The sequence below is a fragment of the Ptiloglossa arizonensis genome, chromosome 8 (assembly GCF_051014685.1).
Source record: "Ptiloglossa arizonensis isolate GNS036 chromosome 8, iyPtiAriz1_principal, whole genome shotgun sequence".
NCBI classification, from domain to species: Eukaryota; Metazoa; Arthropoda; class Insecta; order Hymenoptera; family Colletidae; genus Ptiloglossa; species Ptiloglossa arizonensis.
In genome coordinates, this window is record NC_135055.1 from 13,615,157 (window position 1) to 13,630,176 (window position 15,020).

The window sequence follows — 15,020 nt, forward strand, 5'->3', positions numbered from 1 at the left end:
CGCGCGTGAATTTACAATTATCCCCGTTAATACTCGTCGATAATGGACTCCGGAGGCTTCGTGCGCAAATTGGACGAGAAGTACGACTGTTACAACACGCTGTTTACAATTACGACAAGTCGAATGGGCGAAGAAAAACCTATTTACTCGATATCGATAATAAAACCAGCCAGCCAGCCGCGCGCCTCCGCCTCGTCGATCGACACTCGCTCCTCCGCTCCTCGTCCCGCCTAGCGACGAGGCGGATATGTCATCCCGGTTCCCTCGCGCGCTTACTCGCAACGGCGCGGATATACATACGGATATATTTATATTTATATTTATATATTTATATATATTTATATAAAACTAAAACGTTACCGTGATACTGATAAAATTTCGGAAAATATGAGTTCGACGAAAATACGCTTCGAAGTTATTATTATTATTATTTTTTTCTTCTTCTTCTTGTTCTTCTTCTTCATCATCTTCTTCTTCTTCTTCTTCTTCTTCTTCTTCTTCTTCTTCTTCTTCCCCCCCATCTTCGTTCGCGAATAGAGCGAGTCGAGAAAGTCGAGATACCAGTTACAACCAGATCTAAAATTCGTTTCCGTAATAAATACGTTCGGTAAAAATAAGTTGAGCGTACGCGATGCATTTAGAAAAGAATTAACCTCGTCTACGTGTCCTGAAACGGCCGTATTCATTCGCTTTCTCGTCGCGTTTCCGTTTTTTCCTTCTTTAATTTTTTTTTCTCTTTCTTTCTCCATTCGAGATACGATTCTCGCGCGAGCGCACGTCCCACCGTTTTCTGGAGTATCTCCCCCATCGATATTTCGTCGCTGCTTTCGGTCTACGAACGCGCGTCCCCGCCTCGAAAGGAATTTCGTAGAGCCCAGGAACAAGTACTTTCGGATCCGTACCCTCTCGCAAACGTCGCTCGATTAGTCTTTGAAAAATACTTTGTACTTGATCGCGTCAACGGTAAAATTCAACACACATCGAAGCCGTAAAATCGCCATTCGTCGTCTCGTCGCAAGAACTTTCCCGTGTCGCGTGCGTCGCGATCGAACGACGGGAGCGAAATAATAATAAAAAAGAAAAGGAAAGAAAAAAAATAAAATAAAATTAAATAAAATAAAGGCGTCGCGAAGGACACCGTCGAATCGTAGATTCTTCGAGAATGGATTCAGCAACGAGGCGCGCTCGGTACGTGACAATTTCGATTCTCGCGATCCTGGCACCGGCAGGTGTACAGTTTAAAAAGAAAAAAAAAAACAAAAAAAGTATATTAAAAAGAAAGAAACATTCGACGTTAACTCTGCAATCTCGCGATTATTGAACGTCGCTAAGCTGGACCGCTTCGAATCCTCGGCGCATTTACCCGATTCGCTTTGCACTTTGAATTTACCTTTCTCTCTCTCTCTCTCTCTCTCTCTCTCTCTCTTTCTCTCGCGTCACATTCTCCCTCGCTTTTCGGTTAAAGACTACAATTAACGCTACGCTATGTACACCAACTTATATACTTATACTACAGGGGGAGGGGGGCGTGGAGCGTTTTGGGGGGGTTAGATTAGCCTAAAAAGTATATAATACAGGACACGCCGTCGTTCGTACTCCCTGCGGCGATACGCGGTATATATAACATCTTTGGACTTGATTTATTACACATTTATATAGAATATTACTTATGACCGTTCTTGCGCTCTAGTTCCCGCGATCGAAACTCGTGGCACCTCTTTGTCGGAGGAGTTCGCAGTTCCTCTCAGTCTGATTGAAAAGTCGCTTGTGTCTTTTCGGGTTTTTCTTTTTTTTTCGTTCTTTCTTTCTTTCTTTTCTAATCCCCCACCTTCTCTCGAGAACCTCAACCATACGCTTTCTCGACCAGTGTTATTATCGCGATCCTGACGCTTGTTCTCGTTTTTTCTGTTCTTTTTTTTCCATTCGTTATTCCGTTACGGTTGAGATTCCCGATGTGTCCGTTTCGTTTGGTTCGCAGTTCTGGAAGACGAGGCGCTTGGGTTTCGCTTCCTGCGAGCGCGTTCTTCGTAGTTCCTCGAACTAGTTGATCTCCGGGTCTCTCGACGACCTGGCGTCGAAAGCACTGTGCGTGTCGTTTGTCCCGGTGGTACCCATTCGTTCTCGGTGTCCTCGGGCCGGTTCCCGGCCGCGTTCCAAGACCGACGGGTACGAGTTTCGCGACTCGTTCGCGTTCCCTCTTTCCGCGAGGATCGTTCAACCTGGCACGTGGCACGACGACGAGGATGATCTCTTCCTTTCTGACGAAAGAACGAGCCGGTGAGACGAGGTAAGGATGACCAGGAGAGCTCCTTACGCGGACCGTTTAAACCGCCGACACTTGGGCGTCCTCATCGTCTGAAAAATTGCAATTGTAAGCGTCAGTAACGGATCGACAGTGGTCATCACGGTCGTGGGACGATGCACTGCCGACTGTCGTCTACCTTGGCCGAATCTTAACACTCTGACACGCCCGATACCTGCGTATCGCGTTACTTTTACCAAGTCAGAGAACACGTTTAGCGGGACTCGCAGCTCGCAATCGTCTTCTTCTATTCAAGTGCCTAGCGAACGGAACGACGAATAGAGAAGTAACGTGACGTTTTTCTAGCGGTTGTTTCGAGCTATACAAAGATGACGAGGAACTCTGTGCCGCGAGTTACCTTTGAAACTGTAATTTCTGTGCTCAGAATCGCTGCCTCTCTCGGACAGCGAAGACTCTGCGGTAGCAACGAATCTTAACCCTCAACTGGTAGATCGTGGACGTTTCGAGTTGTTCGTTGAAAACGTACTCGATCGTAAAATGGTTATTTCTCGTGGGAATATTTTTTTTACGGACTGCAAACGAATTTACAAGATATCTGACACGTGCACTTGGAACGAGGGACAAAATGCATTTCGGATGTTACGCACAGTTTCGGATCTAAGATATTTGGCGTTACTTTCGACGATTACTACGTTACTGGTTACTTAAAACTGTCGATGAACGATTGTCGTGCTCGCGTATGGAGATAAAATAATAATGGTATTAACGAGCAAAGTAAAACGAACACTTGGGTTTCTGTAAATTATCGGGGATATCTAGTTATTTATCCTTTCGAAACAAACATTCCTCGCGGATCATTCTACGCGATTATCTATTCCACGAGGTAATTCGTCTTACCCTTTAAGATCGTAGCTTTATCGTACAATTGGATAGTTTCATTATTAGACTACTTTGCGATTCTGTCTTGAACTTTTGGCGTTCGTTTAACAGATAATTTCCGAAAAGAAAAATAATATTCCAAGACGCTACAGTCTAATTACACATTACGTCCAATTTGTGTACACCGATCGAAGTAAAAGAGTCGAATTGAATTATTCTCTCGAGCGATATCCCCGAGGATTTTAACTGGAACTATTTGTATCGCGCTAACCTCGTTACAAGTTTGGCCCGAAACGCGTCCGATATCGCTGAAAATAACCAAGGGATGTTTTCAAAATAAATTTAACTCCACCTTACCAGTTGAGGATCGATAATATGTACCATAGAGAACGAACTACGCAAGAAACTACCATTTCAGCGACAACTGGAAACAGAATAAATCCCCCAAAGTAGACTGGAGTCCTTCGACCCGAAAGATAGGGTCACATCTATCCAACAGTACCTCCTTAGGGAACTTGCTGTAAAAATTAACGTGTGCTCCATCGAGAAAAATTGAATCAAACGAAAGAAAAAAAAAAAAAAAAAAAACAGTGGTTGGGAGTCGTGGAGTGTGTGACGTGCAAAATGGACGCAAGCAAGCTCGACATGCCACGACAATGGAGAACGAAGTAACGGCCGAGGGATGTGTCTGCAATCCGTGGCAAATCGCACGACAATTTGCTGCAAGCTTCTAGCGAGTGCACGAACATCGATCGCGTGTAAAATTCACTGGATGCAGAGAAACTAATTCGTCGGTGATAAGATGCGTATTATGCGTATTAAGAGCGAGTGCACGCTGAACGATGCTCACACGGGGAAAGTAAATAAATGGAGACAAAAAAAAAAAAGAAAAAAAAAACAGAAAACAGAAAACACGAGTGTTAACACTCACAACGTGTTACAAAACAGGCATATTGCGAAATGTACAAGTGGAGAATGCGGATGTGTCGTTATTTACATATTTCGCTGCGTTTATCGGAACATTTACATCGAGTAACAAACAGCAACGATCCGTTCTCTGGATCGTTCATACATACACTTTACTTAAATGACACGCGCGAAGAAGAGCTCTCTTAAAGAAGGTAGCTAGAGAGATCAGAGTGTGATCGATGCATAAAGCTCATCCTCATTGAAGGAAAGAAGATTCCACGGTGAAGTTTCAACGTTTCGTGGCACTTTTCACGAGCTAGAACTTCCGTGCCACGAATCGAGTAGCCGAATGGAGGGAAAGTCGAGTAAATATTGCCGCGAGTTATCGTCATGGTGAAAAATGTTATAAAAAACGTACGATCGATAGAACACGCGAGCAGATGGTGATTCTCGAAACCGAAATTGAATTTAATTCACGTAGATTTAACCGTTTCAGACGTGACACATTTCGGAATTCGATTTTTTCTTTATTTCGTGGAATGTGTTTTTTTTTCGCGATGAAATATTTAAAGTTTACGAATATTTGATGAAATACTCTCGTTACGTTTCTCTCGTGTCACCCAATGGTGGTTATATCGAACAGAAACGTTTGCGTGTTTTGAACGTAATAATTGTTCTTAATTCCAGAACGTTCATCATCTGGATATTTAATGATTCGTAAATACAGTGTTGCGATATACTTGTACGGAGAATTGTGGAAGATAAATTTGTTCTCAAAGATTCGATCTTTGTCGCTGATACCATTCAGGAAAATTGTTTCGTTAATTGTAACTGCAACTTAAAGGAGAAACTCGTGTAACGAAATCCCAGAACTTGACAATTGAAATAGAATTCTCGATTTAAATACTGTATTTGTGTTTGAAGTTCCGTTCGAATCGATAAATGTTCAAATATCGTTGCAGAAAATACTTGAATTTGAGAAATGATTTATGAAAAAATTGTCCAGCAGAGCATCCGCAACAATAGTCGAAACACTGAAGGAAAAACAAATTTATATTTCGCAAAGTGATCTACCAGACTGTGTAATTTACTATTTGGAAAATGAATACATTTCATTTTTAATGCATGACACCATTCTAAAAGTAACGTGGGAAATATTGAAATAATATTTATTTCTAAGTGTAAACTTTAAAGTAGAGAAAAAGAATGTGTTGAAAATTGTAAAATTGATGCACGTATGGCAGCACAATATCGATAAGCAGACAAATTTGTTAGGAAAATAAAGATGGTAAATGAAAAATTGAAGCTAAATTATTTCGTATTCCTTGTTTCGCTCAAAGCAATAACGGCCTCGGTGACTTTGCGATTACTTCGATTCAGAGATTGAAAAATATTTGTAAAACGCTGTTTTATGCACACGTCTGAGAAGGCAAAGCGAAAATACATCAAAATTATTCATGAACGTCACGCAGCAAATAAGCGAGAGATGCTGACAAAATCAAAGATTGCGAATAACATTTTTCTCCGTGCATTATCGATAATTAGTGATGGGATTGATACAATACCTGTCGATGATTATACAATGAAATCAATTCTTTGGTGCTTGTACTTTGGTAAAATAATCGAAGCAACTCGGTTACTTGGTATCCATAGTCGATGCTTACGTAGTTCAAAATACTATAAAATTTACCGCAAAAAGTATAAATACTTCTCAGCGATAATAATTCAAAAATATTCAGTAATATCAGTAATAATTCACGTTTAGATATTCCTTAAGAATTCTCTTCGATTAACTTCTCTGCAAAATCTACATTTTATCGATGCCATCGTAGAAAATTTTATAAAATTTTCTACTCAAAAATTCAATCTTTCTTCGAGCAGATTTTAGAATCATATTTTTATCATAATAAAACTCTACATATTCGTATTCCATAAATTTCTTTCCACCGTTAACATTAAAAATTCAACGATCCTATTAGATATACAAAAATAACAATTGAAGATTTCCATTCTACGCCCAAAGACTGACATCGACCCTCTACGAAACGATCGCGAGATCAGAAAATCCACGAGACAAATTGAATAAAGATACGATACATTGTACTCCGAATGTTTCCAACCGAAAGGAAACAATTCACGTTTACGTCTCTCCCCTCAAAAACGAGACGACGCGTTTTGCCGAGAAATAATTTACCGCGCGAGCGCGTTTATAAATCACCGGCACACCGAGGTCGATTCATCGCTGGTATCGTATTTCCATCCTCTCGACATCGAACCTACACGTACAAGCACCGATTGCGATAGTATCAGCACCGCGGTGGTGTAACGCGATACACACCTTGCGCGAAACCGTGAAAACAGGGTATCGATACGACTCGAGGCTCGAAAAATCGATAAACGATTCGTATACCAGTAATCGTTGTCGTCGTCGTCGTCGTCGTTATCGTCATTGTCATCGCGCGAAAACGAATCCGTTATATCACTCCCATCACTGATCGCGTATAGGGAGCACCGATCGGCTCGTGTACCGTTAAAAATTCGCTAAATACACGAATAGAGAAATACGTGATATATAGTAGAGTTGTTTTGTATGTACGTAGCGATTGTGTTTGCTTTGTACCATCTTCGTGCTCGGTCCTGTAGGTAACACCCTCGTGGCTGTGAGCACGGCCAAGCCTGTGCAACCTCGCCATCTGTGCAGCGACTTTGTACGCAGGCGGTTGACGGCACTGTGAGCTACCGACAGCTCCTGGACGCATCGTCGTCATCGACGTCATGGTAGTCACGGTCGTCATCGTCGTCATAATCGTCGCGCCGGCTCCCTGGGGTGGTAGTCCCGCCGGTACTCCGAGACCCACGCCTACTCCTAATCCCGTAGTACCTGAAAACCCTCGACTCTCTTTCTCTCGATCTCTCACACCACGCCTTTCTGCTCCTCAACAATGCTCTCCCCATATCCGCCATCCGAGTATAATTCACCGCCATTAACGGTCACGAACGAGTACGGCTCAGACGGCCCGGAATCGATACACGAGAGACGCGTCTCGCGCGAGATCCACAGCCAAGTGACTTCTATCGCAGACTTTACCGACCTCTTCCAAACATCGTTTTCCCGATCCGACGCGCGACGATGTCGAGAAACGAACCGGGACCAGTCGTACTCGTTCGGAACACGCTCGACGGTGACGAACGGGTTTAAAGAGGAAACCGTAAAACGCTCGTTATTCACCGCTAGATCTGCCCAATAAAAAGGAAAGCACAGAAAAAAAACCAGTTAATACACCCTGAAAAGAAGCCTCGGTTCTCCGTTAATCCTGAGGTGTGACGCGAGACATCGTGAACGACACACGGGACGGGCACACGGTGCAACACACACGTTAAACGCGCGTCACGGCGCGACACACAAGGCGTATACACACACGCGGCGGCGCACAGGCGTATATCACAGGCAACGATACTCACGTGATTGTTATATAGCGTGCACGCGTCAACTCTCTTCGAGCAAGCGATTCGTGTACAGAGTAAGCCATACAATATCAACGGATGCCTCAAGCCCGATCGGTTGCTTCCGGAAGGATTCACCGATACGCTCTCCTCCCTTCTACGGTAGCATTCGGTATTGGTATAATTTTCAATTGCCCTTTTCAACCGTTTCGGTGCCGAAATTCGAACCACGGAAACCCCCTGTGCGGGAATGACGCGATCGCGTGTACCGTAAGTGTCGGTCGAACGCCCGCGGAGCGTTCCCCGCACGAACCGAACCGTTCGAACTTTCGTTGGCACCGAAACGGTCGAGATCGGATCGGTTCCCATCACCAAGTTAAATCCCGTGTCGCGACGAGTTGTACGCGCGAAACCGGAAGCAACGCGACCGTTGACGACGGTTCTACGTAAAAGTCAGCCCAGTTGCAGGAGAGAAACTCAAGACAGGCAAGACAGTCGCGGACTCACCTTGAGGATTTTGGGGTTGGTGATGGTGATGATCGTAATAATGTTGGTGGTGGTGGTGGTGGTGATGATGATGATTGTGGTTGTGATTCTGGTTGTGGTTGGCAGGAAGCGGAGGTAACACTGCTACCGCGTGAGGGAACGGAGGTGCACCACCTCTCAAAACAGACCCTGCACCACACACAGGCCACATACGAAATGTTTCTTTACAAAATGTACAATGTTTAACACCGTAACATGGCGGTCTCTGGGTGTACGCGAAAACCGCCGCGAGGGACGCGCGTTACGGAAGAATCGACAAATCATCGAAGAGAGAGTAAGAGAAAAAAAAAAGAAAAAAAATAAGAAAAAGAAAAAAAAATGTTTCCTCGTCTTCGAATCGAACTCGAGTCCTCTGCCGGGTAAGGAGAAGAATTCGTGAGTGCCGCGAGTGCAAACGGACCGCGGAATATTGGATCGAAGTGTATATATTGTATACATGTGTGTATAATAAATTTATATATACGTATATATATATAAAATATGCTGTATGCATGAAGTGCCCCTTGCGTAAAGAAGCGAGTCTCTGTAAGAAGCTTGAAGCGATAAAATGTACTGAAGCAACTGGAACTCCGAGATAAAAGCGGCTATAAGCACGTTTACCTACGTTATCAACGCTCGGCTAAACGATCATAAATAAAGTACCGGGAGAACGGTGAAGTGAGCGCGTCATCGCGGTGCTTTTCAACCACCATAGACGTGAGAACGAAGATGAGTGGCCATGGGACATACGTGATTGTCTCGACGTGTTCGAACACGGGTATCGGACGCGACGTGAACTCGCGAGATTCGAGGTGGATCGGGGGGGAGAGGGGTACACACACGAACTGCGGACTTTAACGGTAAGAACTGAAAAAGAAAAAACAACTGAAACAAAAAAAAAAAGGAAACAGATGCGACCGTTCTCGTCGTGGATCATCGACGAACGAGCGCGCGACGAATGTCGCACCTTTCCAACGAAATCGTTCTCGGTTACTCTGGCTGGTGAAACATAGCAACGGTCGCACGCTCTCGGATCCACTCGAATTTGAATTTCACGGATCATCGCGCGGTTCCAGCTAGCAGAGAGCGAGACTCGTTTGGCCAAGGGAACCGCGTACGAGACGAAACGAAACGAACGAGTTCACGCAGTTACCGTGTCCGATCGGGGGATTCGATCGATACGACACGTGTGTCGTCGGTTTCGGGTCTGGGTGAACAACAAGGTACACACGTCTATACGAAACGAAGCAGCGAAAACGACTCTCGTTCGTTGCAAACGACGTCGTCGTCGTATGCTGGACCACTCCAGATTCTTTTCTTCTACCTTCTAGTCTACGGTCTACGGAGCGGGCAACGGGAAGAATAGGTATGAGCACGAGCTTGTGTGGATTTCATTGGTTCGTTTCTTTTTTTTTTCTTTTTTTTTTTTTTTTTGGTGTGCGTGTGTGTGTGTGGTTTTTTTTCTAGGTCGTTACGTACCTTGCATGGCGGAGTGCCGTCTTTGAGGTGGCGGTGGACTGCCACCGGCTTCCACACTGCTTCCACTGTGGCTGTCCAGCTGTGTACTGTGACCACTGTCACTGCTCGTCACCGAACCTACGCACACGTCCCCAAGACACTTCTATCACTACGTATTCTAGCCCAGTTTCGCCCTGTTGTGCCCGCCAACTGCTAATCATCTAATCAGATTAGTGATCGAGTTCCTCGCAAAGAACATCGTGATCCTTAGCTCTCTCTGTCTCGCTCACTCTTTCACGTACACGCTCATACACACGTTTCTTTCTTTCTTTCTCTATGAACATCGGAGCCAACAAGAGCAGTAGAAAGTTTTTCGACTCCGTCGCGATTATGTTGCGCTCGCACAGCGTTCACTTTTCGATGTACGCCTACCCAGAGATCCTTCTGTAAGCGACTATTAGCTACTTCTAGCGGAGAAGCTATAAATTCGGTTTCGTGTCAGCCTGTCGAAGAAGTCATTTTAATTGCAACCGCCTCAGCAATACGTTCGTTCGGATTTTTTTTAGGTTTAGAGAAATATCGAAGGTAACTGAAAATTGATCGGTGGCTCGAGATCATTGTAGCGATACTGTTCAGAGTACTAAGCTTCGATTGTGTTTGAGATGGATTGCTCGTTACGACGTTCGAATTGTTGGTACAGTTTCAAATATTCGACGAAACATTGTAGTGGAACATACGAATATATACGTGCATTTTTACAGTGTAACGACAAGTTTAGTTTTAGATTTTGGTTTTATCTTCCGATTGTATCGGTTACTATGTACGTGAAAATATAATAAAGTTGTAACACAGTGTTACATAGGAGAAACGTTCTTTGTTCAATTTTATACGAGAATTACGCGATTGTACAGATCGATCAAATTAACAGTATCTGAGAATATTTTTCGAATCTTCACGAATCAGTTCGAATCACTTGTTTCGAAACGATGCTACGTGTTTTCAAAATCCGAACGAACACGTCGCTCAAGCCGATAAAAGTAACATTTCCTGGAAAGTGAGGTTTGCTGAAAGGAGATTCCCAGAAGCGATATATCCAAATTTGTGCCCTACAATTGATCACTGTTCAATTCAAGCGTAAAGAAATAAAATAGTTGGTGAAATTTGAAACTACTGTCTATTGAAATCATTAACAGATTTGTAACTTTTAAGACCGATAGTCCTAGTACGTGGAACGGTAGAGGATGTCGTTCACGCGTCCGTATGTCCCATGGAGAGTGATCTAAATTGAAGCTAGACGTGCTTCGCCCTGGGATTCAGTACCGTGGTATACTCGGGACGATAATATTGATCGAAAAGAAGCGCGAGCTACGATAATCGGCGTACAAGATGCGTGTAAAATGGATAAGCTAAATATAACATGGAACATTTATGAATTGCGTAAACGGCTGTGCAGCGTGCATAAAATGAGAGTATCTCGTTGCGAGACCTGACCAAGTGTATGTCACGAGCAATGAAGGTGCACGATGGTACTTCACGAGATGTGTCCGCTGTGTTCGTGTTCGCAATAAAAACAACGTTCCAAATAAAAACGAAAGAAGCACCATGGGTGATACTCGTTATCAAAAGCTGGGCGATGTATTGAAAAAAAGAAAACACAGTGTTGTTCCAGTAACATCGTTAAGTAGTCACGTGTGTAATAGTGTGTCGAACCGATAGACAGCATCTCGTTTCGAACCATTTTCTCGGTATCAAAATCGACGAACTTACCGCTGGTCAACGTTTTTCTTAACGGCTGAAGATTGCTCAAGCTGGTCACGCTACTACTTTCAGCGCTGAGATCAACGGGTGGTGGTAAACTGGAAGGAGTATCGCTATGGGATCTCTCATGCATAGGAACTCTGCTACCAGATCCTACTCTCCTAGGTGCACCAGGACTAGGCTCCAGTCCGCTGGAATGCAAAGCTAATCCTGGTACTGGAAGTGGTGGTGGACAGTGTTTAGGTTGGTACGGACGTGTTTTATGGGGGTCGGAGAGCGCCAATATTTTTCTCACTGCCTGTGGCGAGGCTGCTCCGAACTTTGTACCTAAAAATATACAATGATCAGAATCCTCCTACTTGGCGCAGGACTCGTGAGAAATTTATGGATAAAGATTTGCGTTCAATTTTCAAACGTATTCCAAGTTTCGAAACTAAGAAATAAACATGGGTTTAAGGTGTAGAATACGTCTGCAGTGTTACGATGCTACCATTAAACTCGCGCTGTGTAAATAAATCTTACCTTGTATACTCTTTCTACCTTCACTGGTGCTGCTGGCGCTACTCGTGGTCGACAACGTGGGAGAAGGATGCCTTCTTCCTCTACTTGCGCTAAGCGGTACCGCTGCAGCTACTGCAACAGCTCCTGCATGAGGTTCGCAGTCCACCGAAAGACCGTGTAATCGTTCCTCGTCCGTTATCACTTTCATATTCGCGAGGTACGCTTTCACTCTTCTAACCATCTGCGCTTCCTCGAACATCTTCTTTGGGTTGGGCGCAGCGGTAGATTTTTTCCGCCTTTTCACAGTTGCAGTCTGTCCTCCTGGACAATGTAATACTGTTAGTAGAAATAAACTATCATACGTTAAATTATCATATCCTCTCTTAGAAAATTTTTATTATTTTACCTTGGTTGCCAGTGGTCATTTGATTTAACGCGACCATGGCAGAACTAGGTGGCTGACCGCCTCTTTCTAACATTATCGATAAATCGTAAGGCGAAGAACACATGTTCGTTAACGTTCTTACTTCCTTCGCGATCATTCTCAGCTTCTCGAAGTTCACCAACCCCTCTACTCTCGAATCGTTACCGAGATGTATGAACGTCAAGTCTTTCTTTACCACGGGATAAAATGGAATCTGAAAGAATGAAATGTTCAGCGTTGACGTATTATACGACGAGTTTGAGAACTTGCCACAAAATGAAAGAAACATTGAAACGTGGTAATAAAAACGAATCGATAACTCACTATGGGAGGTTGTGTTTGTTCAGACGCCACTAATTGTCGATACTTGCTCATGTTACGGCTAGGATCCATTAGTTCCTGTAAATCGCTGAATAGCCTCTGATATTTACTTGACAATTTTTCCCAGGAAGCTCGTAATCTTGACACAGCTCCGTGGCCCAAACCAGATACAATTGCAAACATGGAGTTGAAATTTTTGCACTCCTTACATTGGCCTGTTCGCATAGACAAGTATTTAAAAAAGCTCTTGTAAAATGATACATTCTTAAACGACTAACGGGTAAGAAACTTACGAGCTATTTTTATGAATTGTTTTATTATTTTACTACGTCGAACAAGGTTGTGTTCAGAACAAACTTCTGTTACAACCCAAAACATTTCTCTGTTGACTAGTTCTGCAAATTGTCTGAGCATAGGTACTCCGTATCTACTTTTTAATTCGAATAAATCATCCACGTACTCCGTAGATTCAATTTGCCTGATAATAAAATTTTAATGAAATTTCGTTTCATTTTTCACGTAAAAAATAACTTCCGATATTTGTTTACCTGAATATACTAAAATCTTGTAAAGTCAGCTGAATAGCAACTTCCACAGCGTTCAGCTGTAAGAAATGAACCTGAGATTCACGAATGAGTTCAGGCGCTTGTTCATCGGCTACGAGGGTCTCCGAGATACCGTTGGTTTTTAAATAATATCGAGAACTTAAACCGATTCTTTCTGCGAGATTCTGTAACTGATCGGGTAACCTTCGTTGCTTAATCATACCCCCTTCTCCAACGCTAACTTCAGCTAAAGAGAAGTTCGAGCTGCTCTCCGTTATACCGAACTCCTGAAGAGCAAGCATTACCACCTAAAAGGATATGTTTTAGCATACAAACAGAATTCATCATTCATGAACATCGTTTCTCAAGATTAAATGTACCTACCTCGTGTGCCGTTGTTTCTTTGTGAATAAGAAGGTATTTACAAGTTTGATCAGCTTTATAAACTTTCAAAACGTGTTCAGGATAATCAGGCGCCCGTAAGTCATCGTAACAATATAACGATGTAAGGTCAGGATTACTTTTGGAGTGATAAAGGTTAGTGGTGGTCTGTGAATGTCCTGTTCCCGGTGGTGTATGAGGAGGTGCGAGAGAATCGTCTACGTGTACACCGTCGCTATAAGAAAGGTTACATCTTTAAAATATGTTTTCTCACAGAAAATTAAACAATGCGCACATATATTTTGTACTTACTTAATGGTATTCTTTGGCAGTATGTTCATTTTCATGAGAGCTTTTTGTAATCTCCTTTTCGGTCCAAGCGTCATAAATCCTTTATGTTCCTTTTTAGCATCTTTACAGGGGGAGACATTGGAATCAGGAATTAACAGTGGAACACCACCCACTAGTGGGTTTAGCGCATTTACGGGGGTTATTGGGTCCACATGCGTGGACAACCTTGCACGTGCATCGGTTTGAAGTCTTGAAATTTCGGGTTTGTTTGCTCTTCCTCGCGGCTTCGATGAATCGTCTGGCATCTGAAGCATTTCTTTAAACGCTACAACAGTAATTTATCGATCGTACAAAAGAAATATAATAGACGATTATTGTTTCTAATAGATGCCACATACCAAGTAAATTTGATTTGACAGTTATACTGAGATGAGTGGATCCTCTTAAAATTTCAAGAGCTCTGGCATGATTCACGTGCTCAAAACTTTGACCATTTACTTCTAAAATTTGATCACCCCGTTTTAAACCGACATCTTCAGCCTTTGACTTTTTATCAACTTTTGAAATGAAGATGCCAAAACCTCTTTCGTAACCACCTACAATACTAAAATGCAGGACCTCGTCCCTAGTGGGCCTCGCTAACGTTACATTCCGCGTTCTCGCTTTTGCCGCGCAAGCAATGTTTAATAATCTGAAATTGATTAAAATATTTTTAAATTGTACCACTGTTTCGATGATTATAAAGTTTGTGCAGTAATGTAAACTTAGATTAAATTGTACCTTTGTTGTCCTTGCATTTTCTCTCTTTCCAAACCAGCTTCGAATGCTTCTAAAAATTCCATCATGGCTGGATCGGTTTCAAAGTCCGTAAAATGATTATTTACCCAGAGAAGTACCACTCGAGCAACTCTGTCTCTGACTTGTGCTTGGTCGAACCACTCTAACAATTGACTCGCAACGAATAAAGGACTATCGATAAATGTTCGATGGGTTAATAAGAAATCTTCTATATATGTGGGATCGGTAATACTGTTTTCTTCGATAAGTTGTAACATTAAACGTTCAGGAGTTCCACGAATAACGACATGACCCCTGCGCGCTCCTCCATCCAAAGCACCCCTTAACTCTGTTACTAGAATCACTCTTCCATTTTCTTCGTGCCTCCTAGTATTTTCTTCACCTTGATGTTGAATTCTAAAATAGTCTGCTTGCGTGACACATACAAACTGGCAGTCATCGCATCTGGAAAAAGAAGATGTATTTTTTTCGGCAAAAATAACTTTTTCGTTTAATTCAAATTTAAGTTCGGACACGGTACTTA

General features: G+C 42.9%; 1 protein-coding gene across 17 annotated transcripts in view; it reads right to left on the minus strand.

The window, feature by feature from the left end:
- Positions 1 to 466: 466 nt before the first annotated feature.
- Positions 467 to 15,020, minus strand: part of LOC143150547 (rap guanine nucleotide exchange factor 2) — a 300,304-nt gene continuing 285,750 nt past the window's right edge. For 7 of the 17 annotated variants that reach the window (XM_076318899.1, XM_076318908.1, XM_076318896.1 and 4 more), the window contains 14 exons: positions 14,480 to 14,941; positions 14,098 to 14,390; positions 13,721 to 14,024; positions 13,412 to 13,643; positions 13,031 to 13,335; positions 12,776 to 12,960; positions 12,486 to 12,697; positions 12,144 to 12,375; positions 11,759 to 12,073; positions 11,246 to 11,563; positions 9,500 to 9,616; positions 8,003 to 8,170; positions 6,672 to 6,932; positions 467 to 2,355 (listed from right to left, as the gene is read on the minus strand). In XM_076318899.1, the coding sequence (XP_076175014.1) occupies positions 2,324 to 2,355; positions 6,672 to 6,932; positions 8,003 to 8,170; positions 9,500 to 9,616; positions 11,246 to 11,563; positions 11,759 to 12,073; positions 12,144 to 12,375; positions 12,486 to 12,697; positions 12,776 to 12,960; positions 13,031 to 13,335; positions 13,412 to 13,643; positions 13,721 to 14,024; positions 14,098 to 14,390; positions 14,480 to 14,941 (3,436 nt within the window). In that variant the 3' untranslated portion in view covers positions 467 to 2,323. The remainder of the gene's footprint in view (positions 2,356 to 6,671; positions 6,933 to 8,002; positions 8,171 to 9,499; positions 9,617 to 11,245; positions 11,564 to 11,758; positions 12,074 to 12,143; positions 12,376 to 12,485; positions 12,698 to 12,775; positions 12,961 to 13,030; positions 13,336 to 13,411; positions 13,644 to 13,720; positions 14,025 to 14,097; positions 14,391 to 14,479; positions 14,942 to 15,020) is intronic. The other 10 variants (XM_076318900.1, XM_076318898.1, XR_012993095.1 and 7 more) reach the window with 9 other exon arrangements.